Genomic DNA, 17,937 nt, shown 5'->3' with positions numbered 1-17,937 from the left:
TGTTGAGAGCTATTTCAGACTAACATGGAGTTGTATTAAAGTGTTTCATCATGTTGTTATTTGTTGGAATTTGTACTCCCAGTTTTGTGTTTAGTGTTTTCATCATGTTTAGCAATGTTCCAGCAATGTGACTGGGGTACGCCATGTATTACTTTTTGAGATTTGAACCAGGATGTTTAGGTTAAAAGGTGAACACCATGAAGCTTAACCCTTGTTTTCATGATGTAAAGTTGTAAATACTATTTTGTAAATATTTGATATAAACGTAACAAGAAACATTCCCATACCATTAGAATATAGTATGGAGAACATAGGAAGTGATTGTGATTAAAAAGGTGCTACATTTTGAACCATTAATAACCATTTTTAATGGTCATGTTGAAGTCTGTACAGTGTTATATGTCAACGCTGTGTTTGATATGATAATATGAAACAGCAGAGAAACAAAATATCAACAAAAATAATATATAGTCTTCAAAATTAACGTCATTTAACACGTTTCAAAGCATATTCCATCAAGAATCCTGCAGACCAAACTTCCCAAATGTACAACCTATAAGCTATACAGTATGTAGACACATATCAAATATGCCTTGGCTGCTTCTGTTTTGGGCATTTGGCATTTTCTGGTAGAGCAAGTGATTCCTGAAACAATAACACATGGTGTGGTCAGCCATATCTTGTAAGTGGCGCCTGTGGTGTCTTCTGGACATCGGAGATGGATGAGATTGGTAGATCTCACTGATAGACCTTGATATTTGGAGAAAATAGCAATATTGAAAATACTTCAGAAGATATTGTAATATTCCCTCCACAAAGTCTGTAGCAATATCATCTTCACTGGTAGGTTTGAAGGCAATACCATCTTTTCCATCAGTGAGATATTGCTGTACATGAGATTGTGTCAGTTCCAATATCATTATGTCTAAGTTGCAGTGTTGAAATGAGAAGGTGTTCTGATTTTGTTCTTCTATTATTATTTTGCCTGTTATATTTATGAAATAAATTGTTTTTTAAATGAATTTCTAAGATTACTTTCATACCAGGGTCCAGGTCACCAGTCTCTATGGTGCTACCATTATCTACAAGGTTTCTTCACATCCAAACAAATGGCATACTTAGAAATCAATTAATTGCCTCAAAAGTCCTTAAAATGTGATAAACTGGAATGATCTAAATGTATCTCAGATGCAAAGGCCTTGAATTAATCATACAATCATACAAATTTCTAAATGTCACAATACATAGATTATATCTGACCATTCTGCTGTCGTATTCAAATAACAGTGTACACTATAGAAGATGAAAGCGGAGTAACAAGTGAGGTGAGGTGATGTTATGTGCAGCCCATTTCCTGTTGAAATGATCATCCTTGTAGATTTCCCCACTGCTGAAACAGACAAACATCCTCCAGGACTCCCCTGATGTAGTTTATATGTCACAATAAAGTCTCTCCCAATATCATGTTTACTGGTAGATCTGGATTCACTGTCATGTTCCCCATCTATGAAGCAGTGCAGTAAATGAGATTATCTCTGTCCCAGCTGATTGTGTTTGTTCACAGAACATGCTGATACTGAGATACTGACAGACAACTAGGTGGCTGAATGTGTACAGATTTTAAGTGCTTTTATATTGATTCAGTAATTAAGTTACGTGGATTTGAGGAGATGTCAGCTCACAGGAATTATGGCAGATAGGTTTCTTTATTAGTTTCAGTGACCAAGTTACACAAGGAGAAATAAGCTTAGCTTTCAGATCTGTACAATCATTATCATAACAATTTAATCATCCATATTTGGATTCTTTCCATCCTAGGGGCATTATTAGTTTCAAGAACAAAGGTAGTGATGGACTTTTATGTTATATCGATAAATAATATATATTTCAGTGGAATTTCTGAGTTGGTGTAATGAACAAGGATAGGTTGACAGTAAATGTGTGTTAAAATCTATGCCAACACATTGCCTGAATTGTTTTTAAAATGTTGTTTATCCACAATTGTCTTTGTTTCTAAAATACATGCTAAATCTCATTCAAAATGTTAGTCTTGTCTTTTTTGCATTGATTTGACACAATTTTTAATTGGTATTGTACAGACATTTTTTGTACCTGCCATGAAAGGGGAGTATGAGAGACAGAATTGAAGTACATCAAATTCATCCATTACACCCTGTTGTAGTAGCAACTGGATTAAGGCCAGACGAGGGCCAGACGGTCAGGCCTAATTACTCAAAAGTGGTTTTGCTTACTCTGATGATTTGACTCCCTTAGCATTGCTAGAATCTGCTGACTGAGTTCAAAATTATCCTTTTTATGGTCCTTGATCTTAACACACTATCTATCCATATTTACTAGTTTATCTGAAATGTTATACGTTTCTGACTTGTGACACTTTGGGTGTAGTCTCGTATTCTGCCAACATCCGATGATAAAGCTAAACTTGTATGAGACACAGATCCTGTTGTGATTTATCTGAGGAATGTGAGTTGAAAGTTTAACAAGGTCAACATTTCCATTCACCTCATGGACAATCTTTATAGTATCAATCACTTGATCAATTTACAAGATCCTTTACTGGACACATTTGCTGGCTTCACTACATGGCCCATTATTGGCTCCAACACTTGGCAACCCGTGAAGATCTGGGTTAGAATTGATCTTCAGTAACCCATACTTGTTGTAAGAGGCGAATAAAAGGATTGGGTGGTCAGGCTTGCTGACTTGTTTGACACATGTCATCATATCCCAACTGCGTAGATCAATGCTCATGCTGTTGATCATTGGATTGTCTGGTCCAGACTCAATTATTTACATCCCACTGCTATATAACCAGAATATTGCTGCATATAATGTAAAGCTCTCTCACTCACTCCACCATTGGCCTATTTTATATTGGCTCCAGCTGTTGACACATTTACTAAATCTGCCATTTGACCCATTTACTGGCTAGACCACTGGATCTATTCAACTAGATCCAGCAATCAACCTATTTACTGGATCACTTGGTGAAGTACACAATACTATGATATTATATTCAGAAGCTCTAAAACGTGTCAGCAATTTCTGAGCTAATATTCTAATCTATTTCTCACATGGCTTTCGGCACAATCTCTGAACTACCTAAATATACAATGGCTTGCAAAAACAGTCATAGATCTTGGGGCATCTTGTAACAATGTGAAGCTCTTCCAAAACCAGCACACATAAAATAAATTTACCACCAAATTTTGGAGGCCCAAAAAACATTAGGTAAACACTGCTGTGTGGTTGGCAGCTGCTGATTTAAATCTAAACCTTGTAGGACTGACTAATGATGGGTTTAACAGAGCTTGGGTACAGCTATCGGCTCATCACAAGATGCTAATGTTTTTGTACCAGGTTATATGCTGACTGTGCATAATGACTTTTTCCCCGTGCATGTGATTACGTGCTTGTTTTCAGGGTCTGGAAAATACAAATGCTTTGCAGGTACAGGTAAAAACTTACAGGACCACATGTTGACTTCCAGCAGTATACTAAGAAGTTGAAGTCTAGTCTAGTTGGCTACATTAAATGATATGTGTTTTCATGTTACATGTTCTTGTATTCATAATGTACGTGAGATTATTATGATCGATGAACTTGAACATTTGTGGCATGGGTGGTGTTGAACTTCAAAAATTGAAAAATATACAAATTATTTATTTACACAGCATGATGGGATAACCTTGACCTGGAAAAAGGCATAACGGCAAGTGTCTTCATAGAGCAACTCACTTTAGTCGGCAAACTCTTTGGAAACTTAATGAACTTTTTGTTGTTTTTTCTCTTTCATAAAAAATGGTTCATGTATAAATGATTTAGTGATTCCGCAACATGGTAAGACAGCTCTGATATAGAAAGGATCAAAACGGTGCACAGATTGAAGGAGTAACATGCAGGTGGCGCTTTGCATTTTTCTCTGTGTTGATGATCGGTGGATGTGAGGATATCGTCATACATGCATGGCGCCGTGCTGACCACAGACTCTACTTGATGAGATCATTTTGGAGAAAGTTCTTTTATCTGGTACCTTACTGATTAATGGTGTTCCATTTTCACACCTTTATACACTAAATTATCAGAAAATTGTCAGAAATTTGAAATTTATATTGCAACAGATCAAGTTTTTTGGTCATATTTCTTCCAACATTATACACCACTCAGATTAACTCATGGTAAATGTGTACATGATATATTTAACCCAGCTACACCAAGGTGTCAACGTCCGATGCATCTTTTGCTACTGTTAATGATGATGCATGATAGTTCTAAAATCAATCCCCTTAGAGCTGTGAATGATGGGTAATCTATGTGTCTGCCAGAAATTGGTCCATTACCAGAAAGCAGTCTAATGTTGCAAACATTCATGGGTGCAATGTAGGACAAGATGACTGCCAAGGTGTTTGCTATCTGGGTTAGATCTGCCAGTTGCCAAGATGTCAAAGTAGCATACAGTAAATCCCACTGACGCCAGTTGTCTCCAGACCTATTGCATGAGATGTGGGGATAAGGGAAATACATCATTGTAGATTTCATGTTGATATCCGATCTAGGTTAAATTGGATCTGTTGATTTAGACCTACAGACCATCAGAGGTCAGTGTAATGGGCGAGGGAAAGTAGGAGCACATGGGTATTGTTTACAATATCTACTTTGGAAAAGTGGATATGGAAGGGTTTGCTGTAGACTGCCATGTCAGTGTAGAACAAACAACATGAAGGCTTCAGGGGGAATCTGATCCATTTCATGTCATTGGCATCAATTGACCACAGTTGTTGAAAGTCATGTGTAGTTAACAGTTACATTCCAGTCGGTTCCCTTGTGACTGAGAGAAAAAACATCCACAGATTTTCACCAATATTTAGGCTGAATGGACAATTTCCTTTTTCTGCTAAATCTGAGGTAAATTTATAATCTCTGTTTCCTCTGATGATGTTATGTCAATTTCATTGTAGATTAGTAATAAAGGTATTTTCGAATCTAGTTGACGACAGTTGAAAAGATCACCTGTTAACTATGGCATGACAAAACTGTACGTATTACCTTCCTGTTAAGACCATTTGAAGACTGGGGAAAGCACAGTGCCACATGTGTTTGTTGTAAAAGAAGTAAGGAGAATAATTTCTTTTAGTGGGAGGAATTTCAATGTGCCCATGAGGCTCAGGTTATTTGATTAAAGGGAGATAATCTGCTAGGTTGCCAATTTTGTAGGAATAATAAGCCCCTAGCGCTCCTTTGGGTTTCATTTTTCAATGGAATTGTTTTTGATAAAAAGTCTTGACCTAGTTAATCTTATATATGGATATCGATTTTCTTCAATGGTTTTGAGGAGGGGAAAAAAACAATTTAAGTCAATTTTGCCATTTTAAGGAAAATTCCATCTGAACAAATCCGTTTGAAGTATGCATGTTTCATTAATATGAAGTGACTATCGCAGTTGTTTTGTTAAAGTTATGTTAAAAAGATGAATTTCCCCCATGTTATTGATTTAATTAAATTCAATTTGGTGTAATACCACTTGAATATAGCCCCAGGATCAAACGTGGATGAAAGATGCAAAATTGTTACCTCAACCAAGAAAAAGAAGAAAACACATGAGAATTTTATAAGAAGTAAAATTCTCAAAATCTAATCAAATTCACAGACATAATCTAAAGTTTTGGCTTTTCTAAGAAAGTGTCCGTTTCAATCCATGCTCATTAATATCCCTCTGGAATGTGTGACATCAATATAACAACACGTGTCAACATCAGAACAAAAGATGGGTATAAATAGACCAGTGAGTTTGTCAATATCAATTAGGTATGTACGCCTTTCCAGAAACTATTGATGAGAACAGAACTTGTCCATACTGGCACCAACTCCATGCTGAGATTTCACAAAAGATCAGGAGCAAGAAATATTGAAGATATGTCAATTTGACCCTTAGTGATACATTGCCATTGTCCTACTCTTCTATACAAGGGTCATGGCCAGGTTCATTCCCATAAGCTGTGATGTAGAGTGTGAAATCCTCCACTTCCAGGATTTGAAATCATCAACCAGTAGCTAGTGAATGTGACCTCATTACTTCATGTATTATTAATGTGCATATGTGTATATTTCAAAGGTTAACAAAATGTACATGGATCAATTTTGAAGGTTTAAGCTGGATGTACTGCATCTTCTATTGATGGAAAAAGGACACCTGATACTTAGTTCTATTTTGATTCTTTCTTTCTTCATATTTCTATCTGAAATATTATTGAAGGGGTTGATACAGAATGTTATTTAAAAAAATAATGATTTGCAGATTATCAGGAAATTGGAAGATTTTTAAATAGTTCTTTTGGCATTATTTTTTACTAAACACAATGATGTATGTAGAAATACTTAAATACTCACAGCTTAATGCAAATAGCTTTCAAGGTTGTATTAATGTTGATTATGTCAAGTAATATTATAACATTTGCATAATATCTATTTTCTTCATCAAGGTTTATGTATTGTGAAGAGCAGAATGAAACCTGAAACATACACACTTATAAAAAACACACAAGGCCAGAAATCCATACATATACACATTTGTCCATATACCACATCAGGTCAAAAATACACACATATACACATATGTCCATATACCACATCAGGTCAAACATACACACATATGCACATATGTGCATATACCACATCAAGTAAAAAATACACACATATACACATATGTCCATATATCACATAAGGCCAGATATATTTTAACACATATATGTAGATATGCAACACAAGGCCAGAATTTCTGTGACACATATGCTGCAATATACATGTATAAATATAAAGTAGGATGAGTCAGTCTGCTGTAGAAATGATATTCATTAATTCAGTGATATAGGAACATTTCTTTGTTAAGTGTTCTTTTGCCAGTCATCAGTGAGGTATTCTACACTTTATTGCAGTCTTGTAATTATTCTGTTGAGGCCGGTGTTATATCAGTGTAATGGTGAGCAGTAATGGTGTAAAGTCATGCATATAACACTGACCATTTTTATGAATATGTCAATACTCTACACACCATTCCATTACCTTTTATTTCAAAATGTGTAATGTTTGATTTAATGATACAATAGTTCATAATTTTTCACATTTATGATACTTTAAAACTAAATGTGACATTGTATCTTTTTTTGAATATGAGTGTGTGAAAGTAGTTTGAACATTCAGAATTGTTTCAACAAAGTCAGTATTTTCATGTCTGCAGTGTAACTGAGATTTTTAAAGTTTGACTGAGTCCTTACATTTGACAAGATTAATGACATATATTACATCAATGCGTACATTGAAATCGACAAGCAGCAGATGCTCTAACTCTGAGGTGTGTTCAACAAGTTGTCTGCAATCCAACACGCCCTGTTCCAATCTACTCAGCACCACATTACAAGCTAATGGCTTTCAGAAAGGATTCTTTGATTTCTTACCAATGCTCTGACGATTGGTTCAGAGCGTGAGACGAGAGGTGATTGTCTATCGATTTAGACACGTGAAAGCATGGACCTTTTTCCTGGTTCAATTGACAAATGAATTGCTGTGCAGCCCTACACAGATTTCAGACCATTCAGCTTGAAGTAATAGATGTTTCTCTCTCAATAGACCATGAAAAGCATCCCTTTGGACCAAAATTCAACGAAAATGGAGAAAATGTGTTGTCCAGGCAAAATTTCTTGGAATTTTTTGGTGGCATGAATCGATGGCTAATGGTCAATTGATTTTCATCTGGGCCTTGACATGTGCTGTCTTGCATGTGAAATGCTCGTTTTGGTATGCCTCTAACCCTTATTGCCAGCTGGGCTTGCGATTATTACAATGCTATCATTTCAACCCCCTGCTTATGAGGGCTGGAAAAACAAATAGTCTTGGTTCAATTTCCTCAAATCAGCGTTCCTATGACTTTCATTTGTGGCGTCTGTTTTGTTGAATTTTTTCCTTCGTCCCATTTTTCTAATCCAACAAGCTGATCGATTGATGACTTCTGAACAAGCGTGTCACAAACGTCCGTGTTTAGTGATTCTAAGAGAGTGCTTTGCTGTGAACTTGTGCAAATTTGTGGAAATTTAACCAATCATCTGTTATCAGATATCTAAATTGACCAGTCCTTTTGATTTCGTGAAGGCTTTTCAACTTCCTTAATTCATTCTCGGTGATTTGAAATCATCAATCATCAATCGAAAAAAAATTCCCATTTTAAAACTTGTCCTAGATCCTCAAACTGACCCAGCTGCAGTAACACAATTCGGCCAGATTTATACCCAACTGAATTTGTGAAGCTCATCCATTCCGATGGGCATTCTTTTAAATTGTAATTATCTTTAACAATATTTTGATGTCAAATGTGATAAGTGTGTTGCTGATAAGAGCCTTTTAAACCCAGCAACCAAAAGGAGAAATAATGTTAAAATATTTATAATAAAACCATAACTTTCTAAAGAGCCTATGAACATGTAAGCTTCAGTGCTAGTATCGCTGTTTGAAAATATATTCTTAGCTACATGAATGTTTCAGTTTTGTTGGGAAAAGGGCTGGCCCAGTGATCTAATGTGCTGTAATCTGCCATGCAGAGTTGCATCCCTTGGGTACTCCAGGAAACTATGATACATAATTCAAATCTTGGTTGGCCCTGATTATGTTTCAAGGTTTGTGAGTGTGATATCTGTGTTTGTGGGTTTCCTCAGAGTGGTAAGCAGTTGAGACCGCAAACACTTTGGCCAGGGATGGCCACACCAAGCTGATGTAATGTGGCATGTGCTGAATATTGTTCAAAGGTTTGGCTAGTAGACAACGCTACTAAACTATGACTTATGAAAGGGTCATATTGATTTTGGAAAGTATTTATGATATATTTGGCTAAAGAAATATTTAGTGTCTGTCTGCACTGTCTGATAGAGCTAAAGCATTACTATAAGGGCCTTGCAAAACATCGCGATGGTTCACAGGATTCACCCATCAAATTTGTCAGTTTGCAGAGTGTAAGGACCATTGTTTGTTGGACAGTCGCTGTGCAAGTATGGACAGTTTGGAATTGTGCTTACTTTGATATTTATGCATCTAGCTGACAGGAAATGGGAATATATTGTTTTAATTTCTTTCTGAGTTGTTTGATGCGAGCTCCTATACTTAGAAAAGAATAATTATTGACAGTTTTGAGTCATTTATGAGAAGCAAAAATAAGTGTTTGTCATTTAGTGGTTCAGTTTGCAATGGCTTGTCTACATTCTTATTAATTATTAATGTGTTGGTTTTCCTGAAATGATTCAAGGACAAAAGGTCAAGGTAATGCCTGAAATGGATATACTGTAAATCTTGAAATTAATGCATCAGCTGACGCAAGTGTGGCTCAATATTTGTCATGGGAAGTGACTTAAACAGGAGGACTTGTGTGTGGTTCTAGTGTGTCATCTGTATAGTGTGTTAACATTCCCCAATGGTAAGGATACATGCTCATCACATCAACCACTGGTTTACTGTGCAGATCTGAACAGTTAAAGGTTGCCACGGGTTAAGGTCAAGTGCACTTCAGGGACTTTACTGATGTCGAATCATAACCAGAATTTGTTCACCTTGTTTCACTGACAACTATTGTTAGGTCAGCATTGATATACAGTTTTAAGATTTTATCTACAAATTCAATAATCATATATGTTAATCAGGTTGATGCTGTTGGAAAGATAACACCCTTAGTTTGGTATAAACCAAATTTCAGTCATTCATTTCAGATGTAAATTTATTTACATGTGTCAGTAATTTTGTATTTTGCTATTGAATAAGACTTAAGTTTTGCCACTCTAGTTAATGCACATTTAGACTACCAAATCTTTTAACTGGGAAGGATCTACATAAAGGTTATAACAGTCACGGACTTAATAATATATAACTGACAGTTTTATGTTAAATGGCAGATGAGTGACAGTATAGCTAAATAATTAAATATTGTACGATGCTGACATTCATGTTTAGTGGAGCATGTCTGAACTGGATTTAACTCCAATCAATTTTACCCTACATCCGACAACGTGGAGCCTGTATCAAGTTCAACAAATCTCATATAACATTGTTATAAAATAAATGTATTTAATCGGTTTGATTTTCGACATCTCAGAATTGAGCTCTTCCAGTTTAGAATCTTGTAGGGCAAAAAAACAATTCTGACCTCAATATAATGTATAAAATATGTAGGATGATTCTATGAGCTATCATATTTTTGACTTGCTTGTACATATGATAAGCCTTTGGTGACTACATACTGACCCTAGAATCCTCCAAGACGAGGAAACAGAGCAGTTTGAAAAATCAATGATTCCCTGTTCTGACTCACCGCTTGTTCTAAATATATATCGTTAATATAGTATGATGTCATTGTTTAGGATGTGAGGGCAGTTGGGAGGATGTGTTGACGATCTCTCATTGATTTCCCTACCTTGGCATTGAGGAACTGATTGAAACTGATGACTTATTCTCCCCGATATCAGTATATTGGAAATCATCTGTGATCATGGCACAGTCTTGTCTAACTCAATACGGCTTGATCAGTTCTCAGGCCATGTTGTATTTGTGTGTGTATATTTCATGTTGATAACTGAAGTACTCTAAGTTCTGGCAATTCGATATATTTCCTTAGAGGTTACTTGTGTTGATTTCATTATCTGATAATGTTTTTTGTCTAGATTTCGGAATTGTGGAAAAAATTGTTTTTGTGATGAGCAGACTATTGCGTAAATGGATTAACTCATTTTGGGGAGAGTGGGGAGACATTTTTCTCTTTTCTTCTTTGTGGAATGATTTTTCTGTAACATTTGAACAATGTTTTCAAAATTAGTCAATTTAAATGCTTTTGAGTGTTTGATTTCATTTCTGAGTGTGTAGTTAGTGCAATAAGTGTTGTTGAAGCTCGTTTTGTTGTACATTTCTAGAAGAATGGCATGAATCATTAAAAGATTTATATGCATAATAGAGAAAAGAGATTTAGAGTTTGATGAGATTGCACTGTTTCCCCGGGAACTTGCTGAGCTGAGCAGTTCTCAAGAGAATTGGCTATTCAAGTTGAATAAAGCAGTCAAGCGGTATAGGACTTTACGTCTTTTGTTTAGATACTTTTTCACTGAAATTCTAAAGTGACATTTCATGAGGTCATGTCAAGGATATTTCTTTCATCCCTTTTGATTCCTGTGTATTCTGTTGCACTGATAGTCTATGTATATTTCATGCAGTTGAATGTATGGTGACTTACTGTTATGTTATATATGGTTTGATGCTAATGGCACTCATCATCATCATCATCTATTATTTATATTATCAATAACATCTTCAGAAATATAATCGTTTTCTTCATCATTACATCCTTAAAGTATCATCACCATTGTTGTTATTTCCATCATCATTGTCATTATTATCATCATCATCATCATCATCATCATCATCATCTATTATTTATATTATCAATAACATCTTCAGAAATATAATCGTTTTCCTCATCATTACATCCTTAAAGTATCATCACCATTGTTGTTATTTCCATCATCATCATCATCATCATCATCATCATCATCATCATCATCATCATCAAACATAACCATGCAACAAGATACTACCTTAGTACATTCGTATTAAGATTTTGTTTTTCAAGATTATTCTTCTGAACAAATATTTTACTACGTCAGTCTCAATTTGGACTTGTCCATGGAAACTTATGGGTCAACAATAACAAGAGTCTACAACATGCAGGCAATTCAGTTTATCATATGTGCCATAGAGCACATCCTACAATAGTCCTGAATATATGTAATTTTGATAGTAACAAATAAACCCAATTAATTTGAAAAGGAGCCCCAGTGTGTTGGGAGATTCAGTCTAGGATGGCTTCATTTAAGGCTTCAGCGTTGTTACGAGGGCTAGGCTGTAGGGGAAATGATGATGTTCAGGGACTCTGAGACAGACTGATCACACAACACAAATAGGTACTTTTAACATAAATGTGAGTGAGTGAGTTTAGTTTTACGCCGCACTCAGCAATATTCCAGCTATATGGCGGCGGTCTGTAAATAATCGAGTCTGGACCAGACAATCCAGTGATCAACAGCATGAGCATCGATCTGCGCAATTGGGAACCGATGACATGTGTCAACCAAGTCATCGAGCCTGACCACCCGATCTCGTTAGTCGCCTCTTACGACAAGATAGTCGCCTTTTTATGGCAAGCACATGGGTTGCTGAAGACCTATTCTACCCCGGATCTTCACGGGTATTAACATAAATGTGGCGACTCAAGGCCTTATGAAGAAGTAATAATTATCCAGAAACTTGAAACAAGTAGGACAGACATTACACCAAGTAAAGGACATAGACAGGTCTCCCTTATCAGTATTCTGATAGTAAACATTGACTATCTTAGGGTGTGGGAGGTCACTGAGCAGTATCTATATCAAGTACTTATGTCAACAGCCTCTACTTAAAGTTGTCACTTTCAAATTTATTCCACATGTCAGTTTAAAGCATTATGTCAATCAAATAGCTTTAAAAGTAATATTTTCAGATTTTGAAAGAAAGTTGTGATGTTGTTTAGACATTTTGGGTGTGTAGTGTTTATACTGATAAATACACGACTGATAATGTACGTGAGGAAATGCACAATGCCTATTGAAGTAGTTATTGATAAAGACAATAGGTGCTTGTTTTCAAATCAGTGCTGGTAAAAGGAAAGTGAAGCTACTGATGGCTATGAACGTTGCCCACAGGTTTGTAGTAGGCTATTTCTGTCAATCTTTGACTACTAAATATGTAATATTTTCGTATGATCTTCATATGATTGACACATTAATTAGAAAATATAATTATGCCATATGGCTATCTTGATCCTATGCCTTCTTATAGGTCATTCTGTCATTCATTTTGTCTCATTGATTAATCATTGATTAATGTGTCAGTAGAACAAATGTATATCAAGGAAATACATAATTTTCTGTTATATTAGGATTGTATATTTCTGTATAATCTGTGTGGAATATATCAACCTCTATCAATATGGTAATGAAGAACCTGATTTAAACCTATGCTTTCCAAGTGGAAGAAAGTGTTTTTCTATGGTAAAGGTATGCCCATACTGTCTTTTCATGAATTTTTTCAAGTTTGATCTCTTAACAATAAACAAAAAAGTAAACAAATATGAAGAAAGAATAATGGAAGGGAAACACTATACACAAATACTGATGATGATGATGATGATGATGATGATGATGATGATGATGATGATGATGATGTATTGTAGGTACTTCTTGTAGGTACTTCTTGGGATACAGATGATGTGTTGTAAATGTATTGAGTCATCCCATTTGGACATATATTTTCAACAACATTTATTGATTTCTGTGGAAAATGAAAAGCCATATCACAAAGGGCATTACACTTTTTCCAACAACTTTATACATGCTTGAACAGCTGTGTTATTTTTCCTTGATCATTCATGAATGAAGACTGGGGTCAGCCATGCTTGTCCATTTCATTGTATCTCAATTCAATGGACGTGATACTGACATGTGTCCTGTGTGATGATGTTATTGATTGACTCATTCATTAAACTGGCGTCTAATTTCTCAACACCTGTTGTGCATTTATGGGTCATACCAGAGGTTCAGCTATGTATTCAGTATACATACGGTAGTTTCCATAGTATTTAATTAAGAGGCAGCTGCGTAGCCTAGTGGGTAAAGTATTCGCTCATCACGCTGAAGACCTGGATTCGAGACCCTATCTGGGTACAATGTGTGAAGCCCATTTCTGGTGTCCGCCACTGTGATATTGCTTGAATATTGCTAAAAGTGGTGTAAAATCATACTCACTCACTCATTTAATTAAGATCCTATTCATTTCATATACTTGGAATTTCACGCAGTTAACAACCAGGTTTCTCAATTATCTTCATGTACTTTTTTCTTACATATATAAATAATGTTTATGTCATGAAAAGAAATATATTTCCAATGTCAGAAAATTTGGCTCAGAGTTTATCAGTTTCTTAGATACTGCGTGATTTCTTGGCAAAATGCCAAGTATGCCATGCATTTTTCTGCTTGGAGTTGTAACCTTGATAAATATTAGCCTCAGAGGAATCTTCTTCAGGAAAACATTATTTCATGAATATGAATATGATTTATGTATTCAGAATTTTAGTCATGGTTGCAAGTTTTCGGAAATCCCTATTTGTTTGGATTTTTTCAGTTTTCAGCAGTGTCATGATTGATAGCACTATACTTCAAACTTTTGGAATTAAATTGATTAATTCTGAAGAACTGGGCTTTCATGACTGGTGCTTTGGTTTTGCTTACAAGCCTTGCAGAGGACATTTTGTCTACTTAAAACTAGAAGCTGATAGGCATATTCTGTTGTGAGGCGGGTATTGATTTTCAGAACTGAGTAGGACCCTGATGACTGATGGATTATACTTTGCCCTACATATCTGACATTATTTATAACCTGGCATTTTGGAAAACTGATTACCAAAACAATGGAATCGGAAATAACATAATATATTGACTTGAAAAGGAAATTTGAATTTTGCAGTGAGGGTAGCTTGGTAAACAGAGGGACAATTTAATGTTGAGAAATTATTTTTGCAATTTATCTGTTTTGAGCAGGAGAACCAGTGTATTTTGAACCAACATGCATTTACATTAATACAAAATCTTCTTCAATACTGTGGAATCCCTTTGATCTGAACAACTCAATGAAAACCATGTAGGCTTAGGATAGGACTGATATTTAGTTAATTTAATTGGTTTTATCATTGCCCAAATATAGAAGTTCACAATGTATGATGTTCAGATTAGCAAGATTCTGCTGTTCAGTTTATGAAAATATGTTATATTTTTATGTTAAAGTATCCAATTTGATATGATGCTGTACATGTCTATTATATTTAACCTGGAAATGTTTTCCTTGCAATTATGTGAATCATTTATGTGTGACACTTGGAATACAAATATTTTCTTCTAATAACTACATTGTTGTCTTTAGGTATTACAATTGATGATACAATGTTTGCCTCACAACTATATGAATGTCTTTATATATAACACTTGACATAGCGATATTTTCCTGACAACTATCTGACAACATTACATACCTCACTACTACCTGAATCTTGTTATGTATTACATTTGCCATAACAGTTGTTTTCTCACAAACTACATGTATGTTGATATATATTACACTTAACATTAAAATATTTTCCCCACAACTATCTGAATGTCTTTATGTCTATGTTTCAGCTTTGACGACAGCAGCTCAATCAGCAGCGGGGACATCAGCGACACTATTGCTGAAATCAGCACTGACGAGAACCTGACAGGTTCATCACAAGGTGCACTGTCGGACACAAACCCCTACAGCAGCTTGAAAAGAACCCCTAAAGATCTCACCCGTGGCTTCTCAAATGGAGGGGGAACGTCTCAAGTGCAAGGCAAGAGGGTTCCAAATTTGGGAACAAGTGCTTTTATGGGAAGTGATTACAATAGTGATTCCGGACATATAGGTTGGAGGAAGTACTCTCTGCCTCAGAACAGCAAACTATTGAGTAGTGATCCCAGTGATTACGCATACCCCTACAGCAACGGGTATGATCATAGTCAGTGGCGCCGAACAGATTCATCGTCCGGGTATGGTTCATTGAGGAAACTATCCAATGCCAGCCAGCCTGAGTTTGGTTACCGAGGGGAACATGTGTCATACGCTGAAAGTGAAAAGGGGACCTGCTCTACAAGTCCTTCAACTAAACGTGACTGTGAAACTAACACGGATAATTCGCACTTGCTAGAAACAAGCATGAAACGAATGCAGAATGCAAGGGGAGCTAACTGTGGCTCAGGGGGCAGTAGCAGTAGCTTTGGTTACCGCAGACCGCTAAGTAACGCTAGTAACTCCTCTATCGGTAGTAACAAGAGCTCGAGTTCTAAAGGTTCAGCAACCGTAGGTAGTCGACTGGCTAAGCATGGCGTGGATGCAAGTCCCATGTCCAAATCTGCCAATGAAATGCCTCCAAGTAGTATCCCCCGGCCTGGAAGTGCGGCTGCTAGAACAAACATGAAAGACGGTGACATGGGTCCCGAAGCTTATTGCAGCAGCACCCTGGAGAGGGAGAGGAAAAAGAAAAATGGTATAAGTGCAAGTAAATCCACTAGTTCGGCACAAACTGAACGAGACTTCCAATCCAATACGCTTGGACGACGACGGTTGTTCGGCAGCAAAAACAGCCTGAGTAAGACACCTCAAGGTGAAAATGGAAACCTCTGCAGTAGTACAATCATATCTAATCCTCATGCTACTTACAGCAGCAAATCCGAGTGTTCTTCTCCGTCTCATGGTGGCAAAAATACAAGCCATTACGTTAACCTGCAGCAGCTTCAAGCAACAGCCACACAGCAGAACATGCTGCAGTCTAACCCCAACTATATAGCCTTGGAATACTCTAGCCCTCGCAACTCCGGTTCTAATGGTACTTGGTTAAAATCTGCAAATGGTCACTTAATGCACGTTTCTGACACGGAAGAATCTCTATCTTCTGCCGCTTCCAGTATTCAAGCACAAATTCAGCAAGCACGTGCTTTAAGCGGTGCAAGTGCACGTATTCTCGCACACCAACGAGACTCTGTGCATGGGGGTGGAGTCGGTGGTGGGGAAGGGGGTGGGGGTGGCCTCCGACGTTCCAACAGCATCAAGTCCACCCAGTCTGACTGTGTATATTCCAGTAGCACCAAACACTCTGCTTGCGACGATCTTCCTCGCACCAACTCTTTCTCTCAACTGCCGAGTCCGAACTCGCAACAACCATCTTCGCCCACTCCTAGTTGTGCCTCCCAATCCTCTCGCTTTACATATCCTATGATGTATTCTCCTAACATGCTTAGTTCCAACAACACTCAGCACAACATGGTGCGGTCAAGTACCCAGTCCAGTCTTCCGTACTCGGGGCTTGCTTTGTCCAAATTGAGCAAACAAGACGAGGAAGGAAGTCGTAAGTGTGCTTTCAGTAGTTCTTTAGCAAGCTTTAGTTTAGTGATTAGGCCTGCGCTCAGGTTCGCTTTGCTTATGTACTCCTTTACGGTGTTTATATGTTATAGATCAACTGCACAATAGCCACAAATAATACTTCAAACTATCTCTTTTCTAAATTGTTCGATTGTTTAATGAATTTCATTTTAATTAAAAACTATTGATTATCTAATTGAACATCACAAATGAGAATGTGCAAAAGTTAAAATAATGTTAAAAATATACAAGTCATTTAACCAGAAATCATTCTGTGTAATTGTATTCCAGATTGTAAATTTTTTCAATTGGTTATAAATGTTCTTTCTAATGTAAACTATTTAAAGCCTGTAATTTTCAGGTATTATTTGTGGCAAAGTAGGTGTAGACTTATTATATAAATCAGATGTAAAGTGTAAACTTTCATTTACGCAAATATATATTTTATTATCAGGTCTGTCAAAATCTTCAACTTTGGATTATGCATATCTGAGTGATTATGCATATTCAAGCGGTAAGTGGTCAAAGGGAGGTAACTCCTCTTGAACTCTCTTCAAGATTTTGAAGCTGTATGTTGTCAACTTTCATCACATGAAGACATCTTCTACCTCCTATTTGTCAGCAGTGGATTTCAGATACAAAAACACATTGTTTATAATTACTTTTTTCATAGAAGGAAATGTAGTTTATATTTAGCCTTTTACGGCAGCTCACAGACAGTTTCTTCCTAGGAAAAAATTAAAGAAATTGAAATACAGCTCTTAGCATCTGTCAGTCAAACAATGCAATTGACCAAACAGAAAATCCTAAGTGATACAGATTCCTTTATTTTGTCCATTTTGAATTTCACCACAATATTGATGTTTTAAATAT

At 36.3% G+C, this 17,937-nt stretch overlaps 1 protein-coding gene across 1 annotated transcript in view; it reads left to right on the top strand.

Moving 5' to 3' along the window:
- LOC124286648 (neuron navigator 3-like) overlaps positions 1–17,937 on the top strand; it is a 543,359-nt gene that overhangs the window by 446,644 nt on the left and 78,778 nt on the right. Inside the window, 2 exon segments of the mRNA XM_046723050.1 lie at positions 15,309–16,531; positions 17,519–17,578. Of these exon segments, the coding sequence (XP_046579006.1) occupies positions 15,309–16,531; positions 17,519–17,578 (1,283 nt within the window).

This window comes from Haliotis rubra, unplaced genomic scaffold (assembly GCF_003918875.1).
Source record: "Haliotis rubra isolate DU_JTF1 unplaced genomic scaffold, ASM391887v1 Scf389, whole genome shotgun sequence".
Classification (NCBI taxonomy): Eukaryota; Metazoa; Mollusca; class Gastropoda; order Lepetellida; family Haliotidae; genus Haliotis; species Haliotis rubra.
The sequence above is the reverse complement of the archived record's forward strand: the minus strand, read 5'-3'. Positions and strand labels throughout refer to the sequence as shown.